Here is a 14990-nt window from a genome sequence, read left to right as displayed (position 1 = left end):
CTTAAAGATCATCTGCTTTTCATTTTTCTTCAGCCTTCTTGTCAACCTTCACTGTGGGACATATCATTTTCCACAGACTGGGTGGGCTATCACTGTCCACAGACTGGGCTATCACTGGCCATAGACTGGGATATCACTTTCCACAGATTGGACTATCATTGTCCACAGACTGGGCTATCACTTTCCACAGATTGGACTATCACTGTCCACAGACTGGGATATCACTTTCCACAGATTGGACTATCATTGTCTACAGACTGGGCTATCACTTTCCACAGACTGGGCTATCACTTTCCACAGACTGGGCTATCACTGTCCACAGACTAGGCTATCACTGTCCATAGACTAAGCTATCACTTTCCACAGACTGGGCTATCACTGGCCACAAACTGGGCTATCACTGGTCACAGACTAGGCTATAACTCTTCACAGACTAGTCTGTAAATAATAAAACACGACAATATTTTTTGATAATAAGCCACCTATTTTTATTGTAAGAATTCATTAGTTTCCAATAATATTTCATACTTCATTTTTACTAAAAATCTACCGTGTGTACAATCATATCATTAAAATAATAAACTCTACCATTATGAAAATATATCTTTTGATTCTTTTAAGACAATGTTAGACCTGGAGAACTGGCTCAGCAGTGACCAGCGCTTGCTGCTCTTCTAGAAGACCCCAGTCCGGACTCCAGCAACCAAGGTCCATGACTCACAAAGGCCCATAACTCCAGCTCCAAATGATATACTGCTCTCTTCTGGCCTATACTAGACACTGCGCTCACGTGCATAAACCCACAATCAGACATATACATAAATAATAACACAAATAATAGAAAAAACAAGAGGTGAGATGCAGTTCAGTCAATAGAAGGCTTTTACAAAGTCCTGGTTTCAATTCCCACCACTGAATAAACTGGGCATGGCGTTGCACACCTATAATTCTAGCCGTCAGCTGGTGGAGGCAGGAAGGTAAGTACTGGTCATCCTTGGCTACATAGAGAGTTTTATTTTATTTATTTTTTTTTGAGGGATGCAGTGAACTTTATTGATGGTATTCAAGAGAGTAGGGCTCCCTAAGCCCCTTCTGCTATTTGGGAGTCTGGGATGGAAACTGTGAGGGAGACCTCAGCGTCAAGGGTTGAGTTAGGACAGGGACTGCTCAGCAGCCGAGCGCCTCTCTTGCTGTATCCTTGCTGGGGTGGGTGGTCCAGGGCGGGCTTCTTACTCCTTGGAGGCCATGTAGGCCATGAGGTCCACCACTCGGTTGCTGTAGCTGAACTCATTGTTGTACCAGGAAATGAGATTTACAAAGTTGTCATCGAGAGCAATGCCAGCCTCAGCATCGAAGGTGGAAAAATGGGAGTCACTGTTAAAGTCGCAGGAGACAACCTGGCCCTCAGTGTAGCCCAGGATGCCCTTTAGTGGGCCCTCGAATGCCTGCATCACCACCTTCTTGATGTCGTCATACTTGGTAGCTTTCTCCAGGCGGCATGTCAGATCCACAATGGACACGTTGGGGGTAGGAACACAGAAGGACATGCCCGTGAGCTTCCCGTTCAGCTCTGGGATGACTTTGCCCACAGCCTTGGCAGCGCCAGTGGACGCACATGCCCGTGAGCTTCCCGTTCAGCTCTGGGATGACTTTGCCCACAGCCTTGGCAGCGCCAGTGGACGCAGGGATGATGTTCTGGGCAGCGCCTGGGATACATGAGAGTTTGTCTCAAGAACAATACAAAAAAAGAAACCAAATAACGCTAAGTTTTTGTGACTAAAAGAAAAAAGAATTAAAAAAAATAATCAATGCTTCCAATCCATACAATAAAATCATTACTGCATAAAAATACTATTTGGCAGATTAAAATTGCACAAAAATATGATACATATATGCAGTTTTATGAGATTTAAAATAAACTGCTGAGTTTCAAGAACCCAAGACAAATGTTTGCAGTATGTATGATGCACATATATTAAACTCTAAAAAGAATATAAGTTCTGTGTTGTATTTCAATTCAACATTTCATTCTGAAGTTTGCCATCCTCACACACATGGCTAAGAACCATTAACAAGCATTCCGCTGTGGTGTCAAAGGTTTTATTTTTCGGGTAAACACTGCCCTCTTCTGGCAATTGGAAACAGTTGTGAAGCTACACAAAATTCTTTAAGGGTCATTACTGCAAACCACACAACAAATTATGTACATTAGCTAATCAGTAAATGTTCTTGGCTCAAATCGTCCCCCCCCCCAAAAAAAAACTTCTCACAGCAATGAAGAAGTTTATCAGAATGTTCAAACAGGGATGCTTTAAAAAGAAAATAAATTAGGCAGTCTAAATTCTCCAGTAAATCAGTCACTAACAAGACACCGGATCTTGAACTAACTCTATAACCACTCTAGACCTTAGTTTCTATCTATAAGATTATAACTAAGTCATTAATGGAGTTCTTCAGCCTTCATGTGCTTCTAAGTTTAGAAGAAAAAAACAAATACCTTTTAATACCCTAGTAAAAAATAGGCCTATTTAAGACAATCTCCATATTATTTGTTTTTAATAAAAATTGACTGTTTATTGTTTGAATTCTCTTTAGAAAAAAAGGCTCAAGTTTTATTCCTCCCTGTTCACACATTTTTTCTTAAACAATATACAGCAAGAGTCCACTGAATTATGAGGAAAAGTAAACTCAAGAAACTGAAAAGTTTCTAAGAAGCATTTTATAGTATTTCTTTTGATAAGCTGTGTGTGTGTGGTAGGGGTGTTAAACCAAGTGCCCAAAAGTTAATAGGAAAGAAAGAAACCTTCAGTGATTCCAGAATCTTGAATGTTGCCATGATAGTTAGAAATCCACCGTTTGGGGTAAAAAAAAAAAAAAAAACAAGGTACCTCGGCTTTATATATGCCATTTCATTCTTCTTCCTCATCTGTCATAAATTCTTGTTCCACAATTTCTTTCTCTCTATCATATCCCTTCTTATTCAACTTCTCTGGCAACTATTTAGTATAGGTTCCAAGTTCCTAAAACATTCATATTATAATATCTGTAACAGTCGATTGGTTTCAAAGTGTGGTCTGAGTACCAGCACTGCCAACACTTGGGACACTTGGAAGACGTGACATCTCCTGGACTCCGTACACTATACAGTATAAAAAGTGTAACATGAATACCATGTGTGATCCTATATGGTGTGCTGCAGGCTTTAAATACTCAAAAAGGAAGAGCATACGACCAAAGAACTTAAAAGCAGGCTAACTGCAAAGAGAAGGTTTCTGTAATTGTGTGTGTGTGTGTGTGTGTGTGTGTGTGTGTGTGAGTGTGTGTGTAAAAGCTGCAGAGGGGTCAACTCTCTCCAACTCTCTCCTCCCAGGGTGCGGCAGACCTTCGCTCGAACCCAGTCCCCTTCGTCTTATTTCTCCAGAAAAGTCGCGTTCCCAGACAAAACACGGATTCTCCCCAACTTGAAACTACCCAGGAAGCTTCTCAGCCTCAGGACAAGGCCGACCACTGGCTTAGCAGGCGAGCTTCCTCCCACCACGCCTCAGCCTCCTCCACACCACCTGACCAGAGGCTCCACCCACCAGCGACTCAGCCGGCCGTGACGCCCGCGAACGCGACGCGAAGTCCACTCTGCGCCTGCGCGAGCAGGCTGCCAGCGAGGGCGGAGCCAGCGCCGGATGCAAGTCGCTCTGGGCGGGGCTTAGGGACAGTTCGCTGGTCTTGGGGCTGGGCTCACAGCGGAAGCTGCGGTTTAGGAGACTGACCAAAGCGGGCTCTGTAATGTAGGAGGAGCTTAGGGCGGAAGCCGCAAGCAACGGGCGGATTTAGGGAGAGATTAGTGTTTATAGGACTGGGCTGGGCCGGAAAGCGGCGGTGTAGGTGGGGCTTAGGGCACGTTGCGCATGCGCAACGCACCCCGCGGTCTGCGTAGTTACTTTTGAACCGGGTGGCGGGGAAAAGCTAAAGGAGCTGAGCCTTAAGGCGGCCGTGTGCGTGAAGCTGACAACGTTCTCCGTTAGGCCTAGCGATGGCACAGCAGCTCGCCCGGGAGCAAGGCATCACCCTGCGCGGGAGCGCGGAGATCGTGGCCGAATTTTTCTGTGAGTTTTGAGAGCGGCCTGGCCCGGGTCCTAGGAAGCGCACTGGGGCAGAACCGCTGCTTGGTCTCCCGCTCATTTCACCTGCAGAGGGGGGAACGCTGCGCCGCCCTGCGCAGACTTCGGCATCCTGAAACGGAAAGGGCTTACCCGGAGCATCACCCCATTCGCTCTTGAAAGCTGAGGTCTATATTGACGGCCTCTGACCACATAGTCTGTATTTACACTTAGATTGCGATACGGTGCAGGTTGGCATTGTTGGGTTAAAGGTTTTCTGTGTCGTTTTGTGCCTTCTCTGCTTTCTGGAAGACTTACAAACGTGAGTAGATGTCTATAGCTTTATTTTTTCTTTTCGCTTTCAGCATTTGGCATCAACAGCATTTTGTATCAACGTGGTATATATCCGTCGGAAACCTTTACTCGAGTGCAAAAGTATGGACTCACCCTGCTTGTAACTACTGACCCCGAGCTCATAAAGTATCTCAATAATGTGGTGGAGCAGCTAAAAGGTAATCACGTTTGGAGTTTTCCATCTTCTAGAGTTACATTTGTAAGAGTTACATAAAGCAATATAATATGCCTTCTCACATATAGTGCTTCTGAATTGGGAGGAAGCAGATAATGGAGAGAAATCCCACCCTTTCTCCCACTGCTTTGAAGTAGGCTGAATGTCTGGACACTGTTTATTCATTGATAGCTCGGTGATGTGCTTCCTGTTTGTCTGATACTTATTCCCACCTATTTTTATTCCTTCTAGAATTCTTCGTGAGTTGTGCATCACTTAGGATTTTTGTGTTTAGCTTTGTATCTCTAAACATAATCTTACAAAATACCAATTCTAAAAGCATTTCAAGTGTCTTTTATCTCTTTGAGTTTTTATTTTATGTGTTTGGATGTTTTACATGGGTTATATCTGTATGTACCAGATGCATGCATGGTTCCTGAAGAGGCCAGGAGAGGATGTCAGTTCTCAGGAAGAGCAGCCAGTGCTCCTAACTGCCCATTGTTCTGGCTCCCAGAACCTTTTTTGTCAGAGTGTTTTAGTTTGTTTCAGCTGTAGTTTTATTACAGTGTTTATTGCAGTTTTGTTAGCTTCACCATTAAAATGGCCTTCTTTTGGTGGCCATCTGAACGTAGTTAGCTTGACATCTCTTTAAGGCCATATTCTTTTTTTTGTTTTGTTTTGTTTTGCTTTTGAGACAGGGTCTCTTGTAGCTCTGGCTTTTTTGAAACTTGCTATGTAGACAGGCTAACCCTGAACTCATAGATCATAGAGATCAGCCTCCCAAGTGGTGGGGCTAAAGGCTTTCACCACTATGCCCAGCTTAAGGCCATACTCCAAAACATTCTTTGCTATTCCTATCTACAGTAGACTATTCATCAACACTTGGGCAGGTTGAGTGTGAATTCACAAGCAAAAAAGGTAGAATATACTCTTTACAAATTTTCTCAGTCTCATATTACTGAAATTTTTAATCTGGAAATTTCCTGTATCTAAGATAATGTGGCAACATTCTGTCTCCTGCTCACCAGATGTCAACCCTCCTGGCTATGACCATCAGATACCTTTGTATATTGCCATGAGGAGCCTGGTAGACAAAGTTGCCTTTGGTTGAGAATTTCTTTGGTAGATTAGACAGCTAGGCTGGTAAATATGTGGGGATACTCTTCTGCTCTCAAGTACAAAGATACACCTACCTGGAGGAGGAGAAGCCCATCCCTCATCATTCTCGCAAACATGCTTCATATTCTGCAGAATAAAACATAAACATAGGATGCTCTTCCAAATTGTGTATCAATGACTAGGTCCACAATCCAACCAGAAATCTGAAAACTACTTCAGTGATTCTTACTCAAAGCTAATGAGTAAGTCTGAACAGTCGTAAGCAAAATCTGCTTTGTTGCATCTCTACCAGTATATCCCTATAGCTTTGCATCCTAGTGTTTGTAGACTCCCCCTCCCTTTTTACCCCTTCCAGCTAACGTACTGCCAAGACTGATAGGTTGGAAACACAAGATTAATTGATCACTCTGCTTAAAACATAGTTCTGGTGTTCCTGATTCTTAGAAGCAGTTTCTTTATTCAATGCATAAGATTTTATATGATAGAGCATCTTGATTTTTCATAATAATATATATTCTCCCTTTCATTGCAATTATAGTATCCTGCAAAATTATATGTGCTCTTCTCTTTTGAGTATTTAGAGTCTGAACTTTCCTCTCCTTTGCACATTTAATGCAAAAACTCATCCTTCCTTCACCCACCAGAATGGATCAGATTTGTTTTACGCTCTAATGCTGTCTTTCTGTTCCTAACAGCCCCCACAGGTGTGACAGGCAGTTGTTTTCACGGTGCTTAGATGAAAGCCTGTGCCTTATTCTTACTGTGAATTACAGGGAAAGTACAGGTTCACGTGATGCCATTGTCACACCTATTAATATGGAGAATTTAAAAATTGACTAACTTGTTAATGGGGAACTTTTTCCTTATGTGTGAAAGGATGCCCGAAATACTAGTGTTTAAGAATTCTGTAAGCTAAAAAGTGGTTTTAGAAGAGAGTTGTATTATGATTAGAACTTAAGAGATGCCGTGTGTGTTGCAGATTGGCTCTACAAGTGCTCAGTCCAGAAACTGGTGGTGGTTATCTCCAATATTGAAAGTGGAGAGGTCCTTGAAAGATGGCAGTTTGATATTGAATGTGACAAAACTGCAAAAGAAGATGGGTAAGTATGAATTAAATTATTCCTACTTTAGTTGTTTTTTTTCACAACTTCTATTGTTACATATGTGAGTTCAAATTGTTTTGAACTGATTTCTTAACTGATCTATGGTATGTTTTTAAAGATACTGGCTTTGAGGGACTTCTGAGTTCTCTTAGTCTCTTAGTAGTTGTGTAGATAAGATGCTTTTTAACATGCTGCCGTTGGCTAACTCAGTGAAATTTGACCTTCATGTGTCTGCTTATACCAGAACTATGATATAATATATGGGCCATTTAATCAGGTGCTTACAGGGACTGTTAACTTCAGGAGATGAGCCTAGACCCATCCCTAACTTAGGTGTAGCTCTACTTCATCTAATGCCGTGAGCTTTGTGAACTTTGAAGATGGCAATCACTCTACATTGGAAATGCCCATTATGCTGAGCATTGTTTTCCGTAATTCCTGTAATGAAGAGCATTTTGTTCTTTAATCTGTAGAAAATTTCTAGCTTATAAAAATGTTTATGTGTAATTTATTTTACGTATTAAGGAATTAGGTATTTAGATGTTATTTCAAAATGCCCAAATTCTACCACGCTTATGTGTTATAATCAATTTCCCTTTATGGATGTATCCTTATTGGGAATGGTTGGGAAACTTACTGACCATCATGCACTGAATGACCTGATACTAAGATCAGCCCTGAAGGATTATGGGATGGACAGATGCAGATGCAATAGCCCAAGAATACTGTTAGCCATTAATCTTTAGTCTCCTAATGTATTGGTTCTGTGTTGTTGGAAGCATTTTGCTCAGATGAATAGTCACCAGTATGATAATTAACTTAATGAAACCTAGCATGAATCATTTGTTTGGTTCTTTTATAGTGTTTGTAGAGAAAAGTCCCAGAAAGCCATCCAGGATGAAATCCGTTCAGTCATCAGGCAGATCACAGCTACTGTGACTTTTCTGCCACTGCTGGAAGTTTCTTGTGAGTACTATACAACCTTAAATTTTCTGCAAGAAATGTATGCTACTGTTGGGAGGATCCCTCTTTATTAAACCTCTTGATTTATCACTGCCTTGTAATATAAGTGGGATATGAGAAACAGAATGCAGCACGAACCACACACATGTGTTCCAGAAAAAGTGAGGGCCAGGACTGAGGAGATGGCTCAGTGGATAAAGTACTTGCTGAGCAGGTGTGAGGTCCTGATTTAGGATCCGCAGCACCAGGACCCTCCAGGTGGTTATGGTGACCCACCTATATATAACTCCAGCCCAGAAGGGCAGGATGGGATCACCAGAGCAACCTGGCTAGCAAAACTAGCCATCTTGACAAGCTCGACCTTGGCTTGAGAGATTCTTCCTCAGTGAATAAAGTGGAAGAGCAATCATTAGCTTGGGAACTCCACATGTGTGCTCCCCGCACACCCTCAGGAAAATGAGAAAAAAATGAAAACGCTGAGAAAAGTGAAGATATCAACAGTACCTTCTGAGAGTTTCTTATAACTCCTTTTCCTATCACTTTTTACTACAAAGTATATTCGTTTCTAAACTCGGTTTTCTTGAGGAAAATAATGAGAGCAAGCTAAGCTAGCTTTTTAGCGAGGGGGTTTCAAATGAGTTCCAGTGAGACTGGCAGGGAGGACAGCTTCAAGTCTTAAGAAATACTGTACAATGGCACTGGGTTTTGTTTCGTCTGCATGTACTGGCTTTTTGGGATCCTAGTCTGTTTGGATGCACACCTTCCTAGACCTGGAGGGAGGGGGGAGGAACTTGAACTTCCCACAGGGCAGGAAACCCTGACTGCTCTTAGGACTGGAGAGGGAGGAGGAGAGGGAGTGGGAGGAATGGGAGGGTATTGGGAGGAGGGGAGGAAGTGGAAATTTTTATATATATATATAAATAAATAAATAAAATAAGGAAATACTGTAATCTTATTTCCAACTTAGGTTCATTTGATCTGCTGATTTACACTGACAAAGATTTAGTTGTACCTGAAAAATGGGAAGAATCAGGACCCCAATTCATTACCAATTCTGAAGAAGTTCGTCTACGCTCATTCACTACCACAATCCACAAAGTGAACAGTATGGTGGCCTACAAAATCCCTGTCACTGACTGAAGAGAAGGTGAGGAAACAATGAAATTAGCATTCTCAAGTATGTTTTTCCAGAAATTAAATCAAATATACTTGATATATTTTCTTCTCTTGGTTCACTTTCAGGTAAAGAAAGCCAGGATCCTTCTTTGATGGTTTCTCGTTCCATTTTTTGGGTTCCTCCTGGACTTGCCATAAAGTCAGCATAACAAGATTGCTGCACATTAAGGCGAACCAACAGATTTTTGTCAACATTGTGGAGTGGAGTCCTTTAAAAGTGGTCATTGTAGATAGGAATTCTTTTGTTAGAAAGCTAAATGAATCCCTAACCGTTTAGCTCAGGAATCTTGACCAGGATATAGAGAAGCATATAATGTAAATACAACAGAAGGAACTGAGGCTTTGTTTAGTTCTGGGAGTCATGAATACTGCCTTACTGGGTCCTTTGTCATTTCTCTTTGTATATAGACCCCATATTGAAATACATGCTAATTCATTGATTTTAGTGTATATACCATGAACTCACAAAGCAGTTGATATTGATTAGTTTCTGTAATAAAGAACTCTTGTTTTTAATGTTTTATAAAATCAAGTTTTAAATAACAGTAATACAAAAAATTAAGTTAACTTGTGTTTTACATTTGTGTTATAGTGTCTATATAAATAGTGTGGTGTTGTGGTCAGATACTGCAGTGAATTGAGTGGGTTGTTCACTTTGGTCATGTGCTACCTTTTTCTCACAACAGTGCAGGTAATGCGAAGAGGCAATGTCCTTTGAAATTAGTTCAAATACTAGGCTACAGTATCCCTGGTTTTTGGGTTTTTCCTGTCATATACATTTATTTATAACTTATCAATATTTTAATGACATTTCAAGTAAAAACTGAAATGGGTAAAAGTCATTACCAAACATTGTTTGCGCTATCAATTCAGTTATTAGGCAGGGACTCCAGTGGCATTGCTATTTGGAGAGGTAAATTGGGGTGTGAATAGTAAGGACAGTAGTTTTGATAAGTTCTAAGTTTTTTCCTGTCTATAAACGTGATTTCCCTTTGTTTAACATATAATAACAATAGCAAACAAGTTTAAAGTATTTGTCAGGCAACAAGGCTTTTGTGAATATACCTAACGGATTTCATTACCCTGGACAACAGACTTCAAGACACATGCTTTCATTAACTCCCCATCACAGGAAGCGTGCCAGGCCAAGGGCTCAGGTCCAGAACCACATAACTCAGATTGAGCATCAAGGAAGCTTAAGCCTAGACGGGTACAGGATGCTATTCTGTTTCTCTAGCACACCCCTGTACTGCAATATCAGGAGGGAATGGGTAAGAGGAACAGCAAGCACAGTTACTATGTTAAGGGTGCAGACACCATGGTAATGAGCCATGTGCTTGCAGGGCTGGTTGTTTTCTTAAGGAATCAAAAAAATACATTTGTTATGTTCCTTTTTTTCTCATAATTGCTTAAAGTAGGATCAAAACAAAACACTCCTGATTAAAATGATTCTAAGTAATTGTATTTTAGAACAGAAATATAGTTGTGCTGTCCAACAAGTATTCCTTCATTAAATTGAACCTGATAAACTAAAACCTTTATTATAGCAACTCTAGAATGTTCTCCAAATCTGGAACCATGTATACACACATTGCTTGTGATTGTATACATTATATCACATATTGTGAGTGCTGGTGGCTCACTGTGGGGATGGATTTTATCTAGAATAATTACCAAAATATTTTAAGCTAAAAAGGGCAGACAGTGTTAAGAGCTCAACAATATTAAAGTAAAAGTAAATTTGGGCAAAAAAAAAATAATGAGTTGGCCTTCTAAATAGTCACCAACCATGATGCTTACTTTCTCTAGCAAAGGGACCCTGTATCTTTGAACTTGAATTCCATAGGTGAGTCTGAGTTCCTTCCCTCAACCACCAAACTGTTTATTTCTGCTCCTCTTCCTTATTCAGTTAAAATATTGGTAGTAATTTCCTTTATACAAACTCCATCCTATTTTCTGGATTATGGCACCCTCAGACAGGATGGTCCAAGAATGCAGCATGCCTTTGAGCTACCCCACAAGTTCTGCCTTCGTTAACAGCTCATTGTAAGGGCTTTCCACAGTCTCTTCATTTTCACATTTGTGGAGTGAACAGTCATTTATCCATTCCCAGAATGACAGCGCTCCATTACTACTATACATACTGTTTAGCCTAAGCAGTCCTCAGTATTAACTTGTGTCAGAGAGGCATTCTAGTAGCCACTGCTGCCATCTGCTGGTCTTCCTGTGGATAATTAGATTTCAGAAAAAGCAGTACACAAGGGCCCAAGTGTGTCGAGATTATGTGTCTGATACTACTTACTGATGCAAGCATCATCAGTAAGTAGTATCAGAAACCCCGTGTCTCCTTGAATATGGAGATACAGCACAGCATTCAGTCCACGACCAGCAGTGATGACTGGAAAGCTGATCATGGCGCTCAGAGAGTGGTTGACTGACCAGCAGCGATGGCCTATAGCACCCCTGACAGGAAACCTAGTTAGACTGCCTCTGGATACAGCTTTGGCTTATTTTATGGCTACACAATAGGCCACAAAGTAGACTACTACTGGAGTGTGCAAAAAAAGTCAAATGCTGCCGACTAGCACCTGCATATGTGCTGTCATAGCTTCCTGTGGTCCTTGATGTAAACAATTGGTACAAATGTAGATGCAGAGTATTTGAGATATCACTGCAAGGCTGCATCCGCAATGCAGTGGAACATGGCAGGAAGACTACTCACCCAGGAGGAAATGGCAGGGGTCTTTGGTTGTGTTGATTATGGGCACTGTCATCAGTGTGCATTGTCCACAATGCATGAGTTATTCAGAATTTCATTTTTGATAAAAAGGTGAGAGCTGTCAGTCCAGCTCCAAAGTGATTCAGCGTGGGACTTGACACTTCTGCATGCTTTCCAAACAAGCTAAAACTTGAGCTTGCCCAGCCATTAAGATTTTAAATGATCCTCGGATAAGGTATCCAAGACTTAAACCAATGGTTTTGATCATTGTTCCCTGTTGACAAAATGCAGCCAGCAAGCATCACAAAAGGCCAGAATTGATGGCAGTGTAGTATCAAGGTGACCAACCAAATGCCAGCACAAAGTACCCACTGAGGGAATGTCTCCTCACCAGTGTCATTTTATAAGTGGTACAAAGTTGGAGCCAAGTGAGAATTATTATAGCAGAGGAGAGGAAGCCATGGTGAAGTCTGTTGTGTTATTGCTCATGGTTGCTTGGGTGGCAGAGATCTCTCTCACTTTCAGTTTGCTCTGAGAGTTTCCCCAGGGAGTGGCAGTCCTCAGACCCACGTGACCTTGGTGGGTGCTCACAGCACTAACTAGAGAACCCAGCCCAGCTCTTAGGATCCTCTGTACTCTTAATAGTGTCGACCTCATGTTGATATTATTTTTGAGCACCATGCTTATTCCTTTGCCCTCAGTGTTACTCTTAATAGGTGTGATGGTTCTATTCAGTCTAAATTTTCCAACATTTAAAAATTTCCAGAAAAGTGGCAGCTTTGTTTATAATAATTTTGAAGTTTATAACTAAATTGTGTAAAATCATATTCCTAGAAGTTGATCATACACCTTAAACATTTCATAGCTCTTAAAGATTTTATATTATTTAAGTATACATTTTGGAGTCAGTAGGGAGTCAAGCTGACTTCATTGGAAGTTAGTTGGAAAAATTTGGCCTATGGTTCCAAATAGATGTGTGCTTCTCTCTTTAAGGATTATCTTGGCAGAACAGCATTCCATCTAACAGCCAAACACATGGCTACCAGCTTCCACTCTTGGGGAAGTAAAGATGCAGCTATAACGTGGTGTGTCTCTGGGTCAGACCTGAACTCTAACTCCCCCATACTGCAGAGCTAGGGGCTCTACTAAAGTGTACATTGGCACATTGTTGTTCACCTTGGCTTGTTTTGTAACATGAGCGGGCCTACTTGTTTGTGGGTTTCTGTCCTGTCCTGTTCCCACAGCTTTTAGTCCCAGAGAAAAATCACAATGAGATCTCTAAGTTATAATGCTGATTGGCCCATTAGGTCAGGCTTCTTACTGGCTAATTCTCACATCTTGATTAACCCATTTTTCTGATCTATGTTAGCCATGTGGCTCAGTACCTTTTTCAGTGGGGCAGCTCACATGCTGCTACTTCGGTGACCTGGGCAGGAGTGGAAAGAATCAACTTCCTCCTCCCCAGAATTCTCCTGCTCTCCTTGCATCATTTCCACTTCCTGTCTGGTTTTCCCACCTACACCTCCTGCCTGGCCAATCAGCGTTTATTTAAAACATGATTGACAGAATACAGACAATTCTCCCGCACCATTGTTCTACTTACTATTTTTACTTTTTAATGTATTTTTCCAAAAATGTCACCTTGCTTAGTTTTATGATGCATCTTTAGATTCTATGCTCTTAGCTTTATTCTCCTCCTGGCCAAGGCCTGGTACAGCAACTCTGATTTCCAGCTTTTTTCAGAAGAGGGCAGCCAAGACTCTTGACAGGGTCACCTTCATGTTTTGGCTGCAAAGGCTGCCCCAGAGTGACAGTAGCCTAAGGTGGAGGCTGGATGGAGTACTGATTAGAAAGTCAACAGGGAAGGTTCACCCTCTACCATAGAGAGAATTAGTAGACCTCCTTGGCACCTTCAGTTTTCAGGGCTCAGTTCCAAGGTATGGGGCTTTAAAGAAGCAGGAATCCACTTCAATCAAGGTAGCTGCTGTGATCTCAGGCCTTGAGAGTTGAGAACATACTGCTAACAGGGGTCAAAGGTTCACAGCTAGTAGAGAGGAGGGGGCTGAGCACCAAGACAAGCTTGCTTCCTATGTAGATATTTCGTTATTCCAGAAGAAAATAAGAAACTAGATAAGACGATTGTAGGCCAGTGAAGGCAACTTTAAATGTTTAATATTTGATACAAAACCAAAATTATTTACTTAATTTTACCCTAGAGTGAAACGTATGTTTCAACAACAAACGTCTAGTGATCCATTTGTCTTGAGGATTACAATTCTTAAACCCTGTTTTAGGTCACAGGGGGCTGTAGGCCAGATATTTACAGCTCTTCTGAGTTGAGTGTCTTATTTCATAATTGTTAAAGTTCACGTGTATCATTTGTTACCTCCTTGAGCTTACCTGTTGGGGTCTCTCTTGATTGTGTATAGACTCCATTTTCTCTGCAGCATACCTGGTTGTTCCCTGAGGTTCTATCTAGGAGCCCACAGGGGATTAGTTGAAAAAAGACTTCTGTGCTATGTTCTCTCAAACTCCTTTGTCCCTATGTTAATATCTGTCTTCCTCCCACTATGAAAAAACATTAAGAAGATGACTATTACAAACTAGAGGGAGACCCTCACCAGAACCCAGACATGGGGCTGCTTCTAGCTTCCACAATGTAAGAAACAGTATGTGTTCTGTTATCAGAGCATGATATTTTGTTACTGTGGATAGAACTAACCAAGAATCAAAGCCTGTCAATCATCCAGGAAAAGCCATTCATAAAAGAAATAACAATGGGAGGCTGGAGAGATGGCTCAGTAAGAGCACGGGCTGCACTTACAGAGGCCCCAGGTTCAATTCCCAACCTCTCCTAACTCACCCTTCCTAGGGCTGGAATTGCAGGCGTGAACTACCATGCATGTGTTTCCTGCTTTCTGATATAACCAGTCACATCAAATACACTGAGAACACTGTGCTGCTGTACCCACCGACCATTCCCATATACTTCGTGTGAAATCATTCCTTCACCAGTAAGTTTCTGTTACTCCTCCCTGAGTCTGATAGCTGACTCTCTGTCTCTCATTTTTACTGTTTATAAATATCTCATACAAATAAAATCCCACTGTTTATAGTGATAGTTCATTTGTGTTTTAATAAATAAAGCTTGCCTGAAGATCAGAGTGCAAAGTTAGCCACACTAGTCAGCCGTACAGTTCAGGTGGTGGTGGTGCACACCTTTAATCCCAGCACTAGAGAGGAATATAAGGCAATTTGAGAGAGGAACTCAGAGTCTGAAGATTTCGTAGAGGTAAGAGCTCTCCAGT

At 41.5% G+C, this 14990-nt stretch overlaps 1 protein-coding gene and 2 pseudogenes across 1 annotated transcript; 1 reads left to right on the top strand and 2 right to left on the bottom strand.

Moving 5' to 3' along the window:
• Window positions 1-463: 463 nt before the first annotated feature.
• Window positions 464-1705, bottom strand: LOC148121805 (glyceraldehyde-3-phosphate dehydrogenase pseudogene; annotated as a pseudogene).
• A 2187-nt stretch (window positions 1706-3892) lies between these two features.
• On the top strand, window positions 3893-9530 carry Mad2l1 (mitotic arrest deficient 2 like 1). Its single transcript, XM_048439971.3, has 6 exons — window positions 3893-4100; window positions 4460-4606; window positions 6701-6821; window positions 7687-7790; window positions 8755-8934; window positions 9030-9530. Exons 1-5 carry the CDS (start codon window positions 4028-4030, stop codon window positions 8925-8927), a joined length of 618 nt encoding a protein of 205 aa, XP_048295928.1. The 5' UTR covers window positions 3893-4027; the 3' UTR covers window positions 8928-8934; window positions 9030-9530.
• A 1727-nt stretch (window positions 9531-11257) lies between these two features.
• LOC125403926 (transmembrane protein 144 pseudogene) lies at window positions 11258-12111 on the bottom strand (annotated as a pseudogene).
• Between the last annotated feature and the right edge of the window lie 2879 nt (window positions 12112-14990).

Source organism: Myodes glareolus, chromosome 6 (assembly GCF_982192425.1).
Source record: "Myodes glareolus chromosome 6, mMyoGla1.1, whole genome shotgun sequence".
NCBI lineage: Eukaryota > Metazoa > Chordata > Mammalia > Rodentia > Cricetidae > Myodes > Myodes glareolus.
Note: the sequence above shows the minus strand (reverse complement) of the source record. Positions and strands in the feature narration are given on the sequence as shown.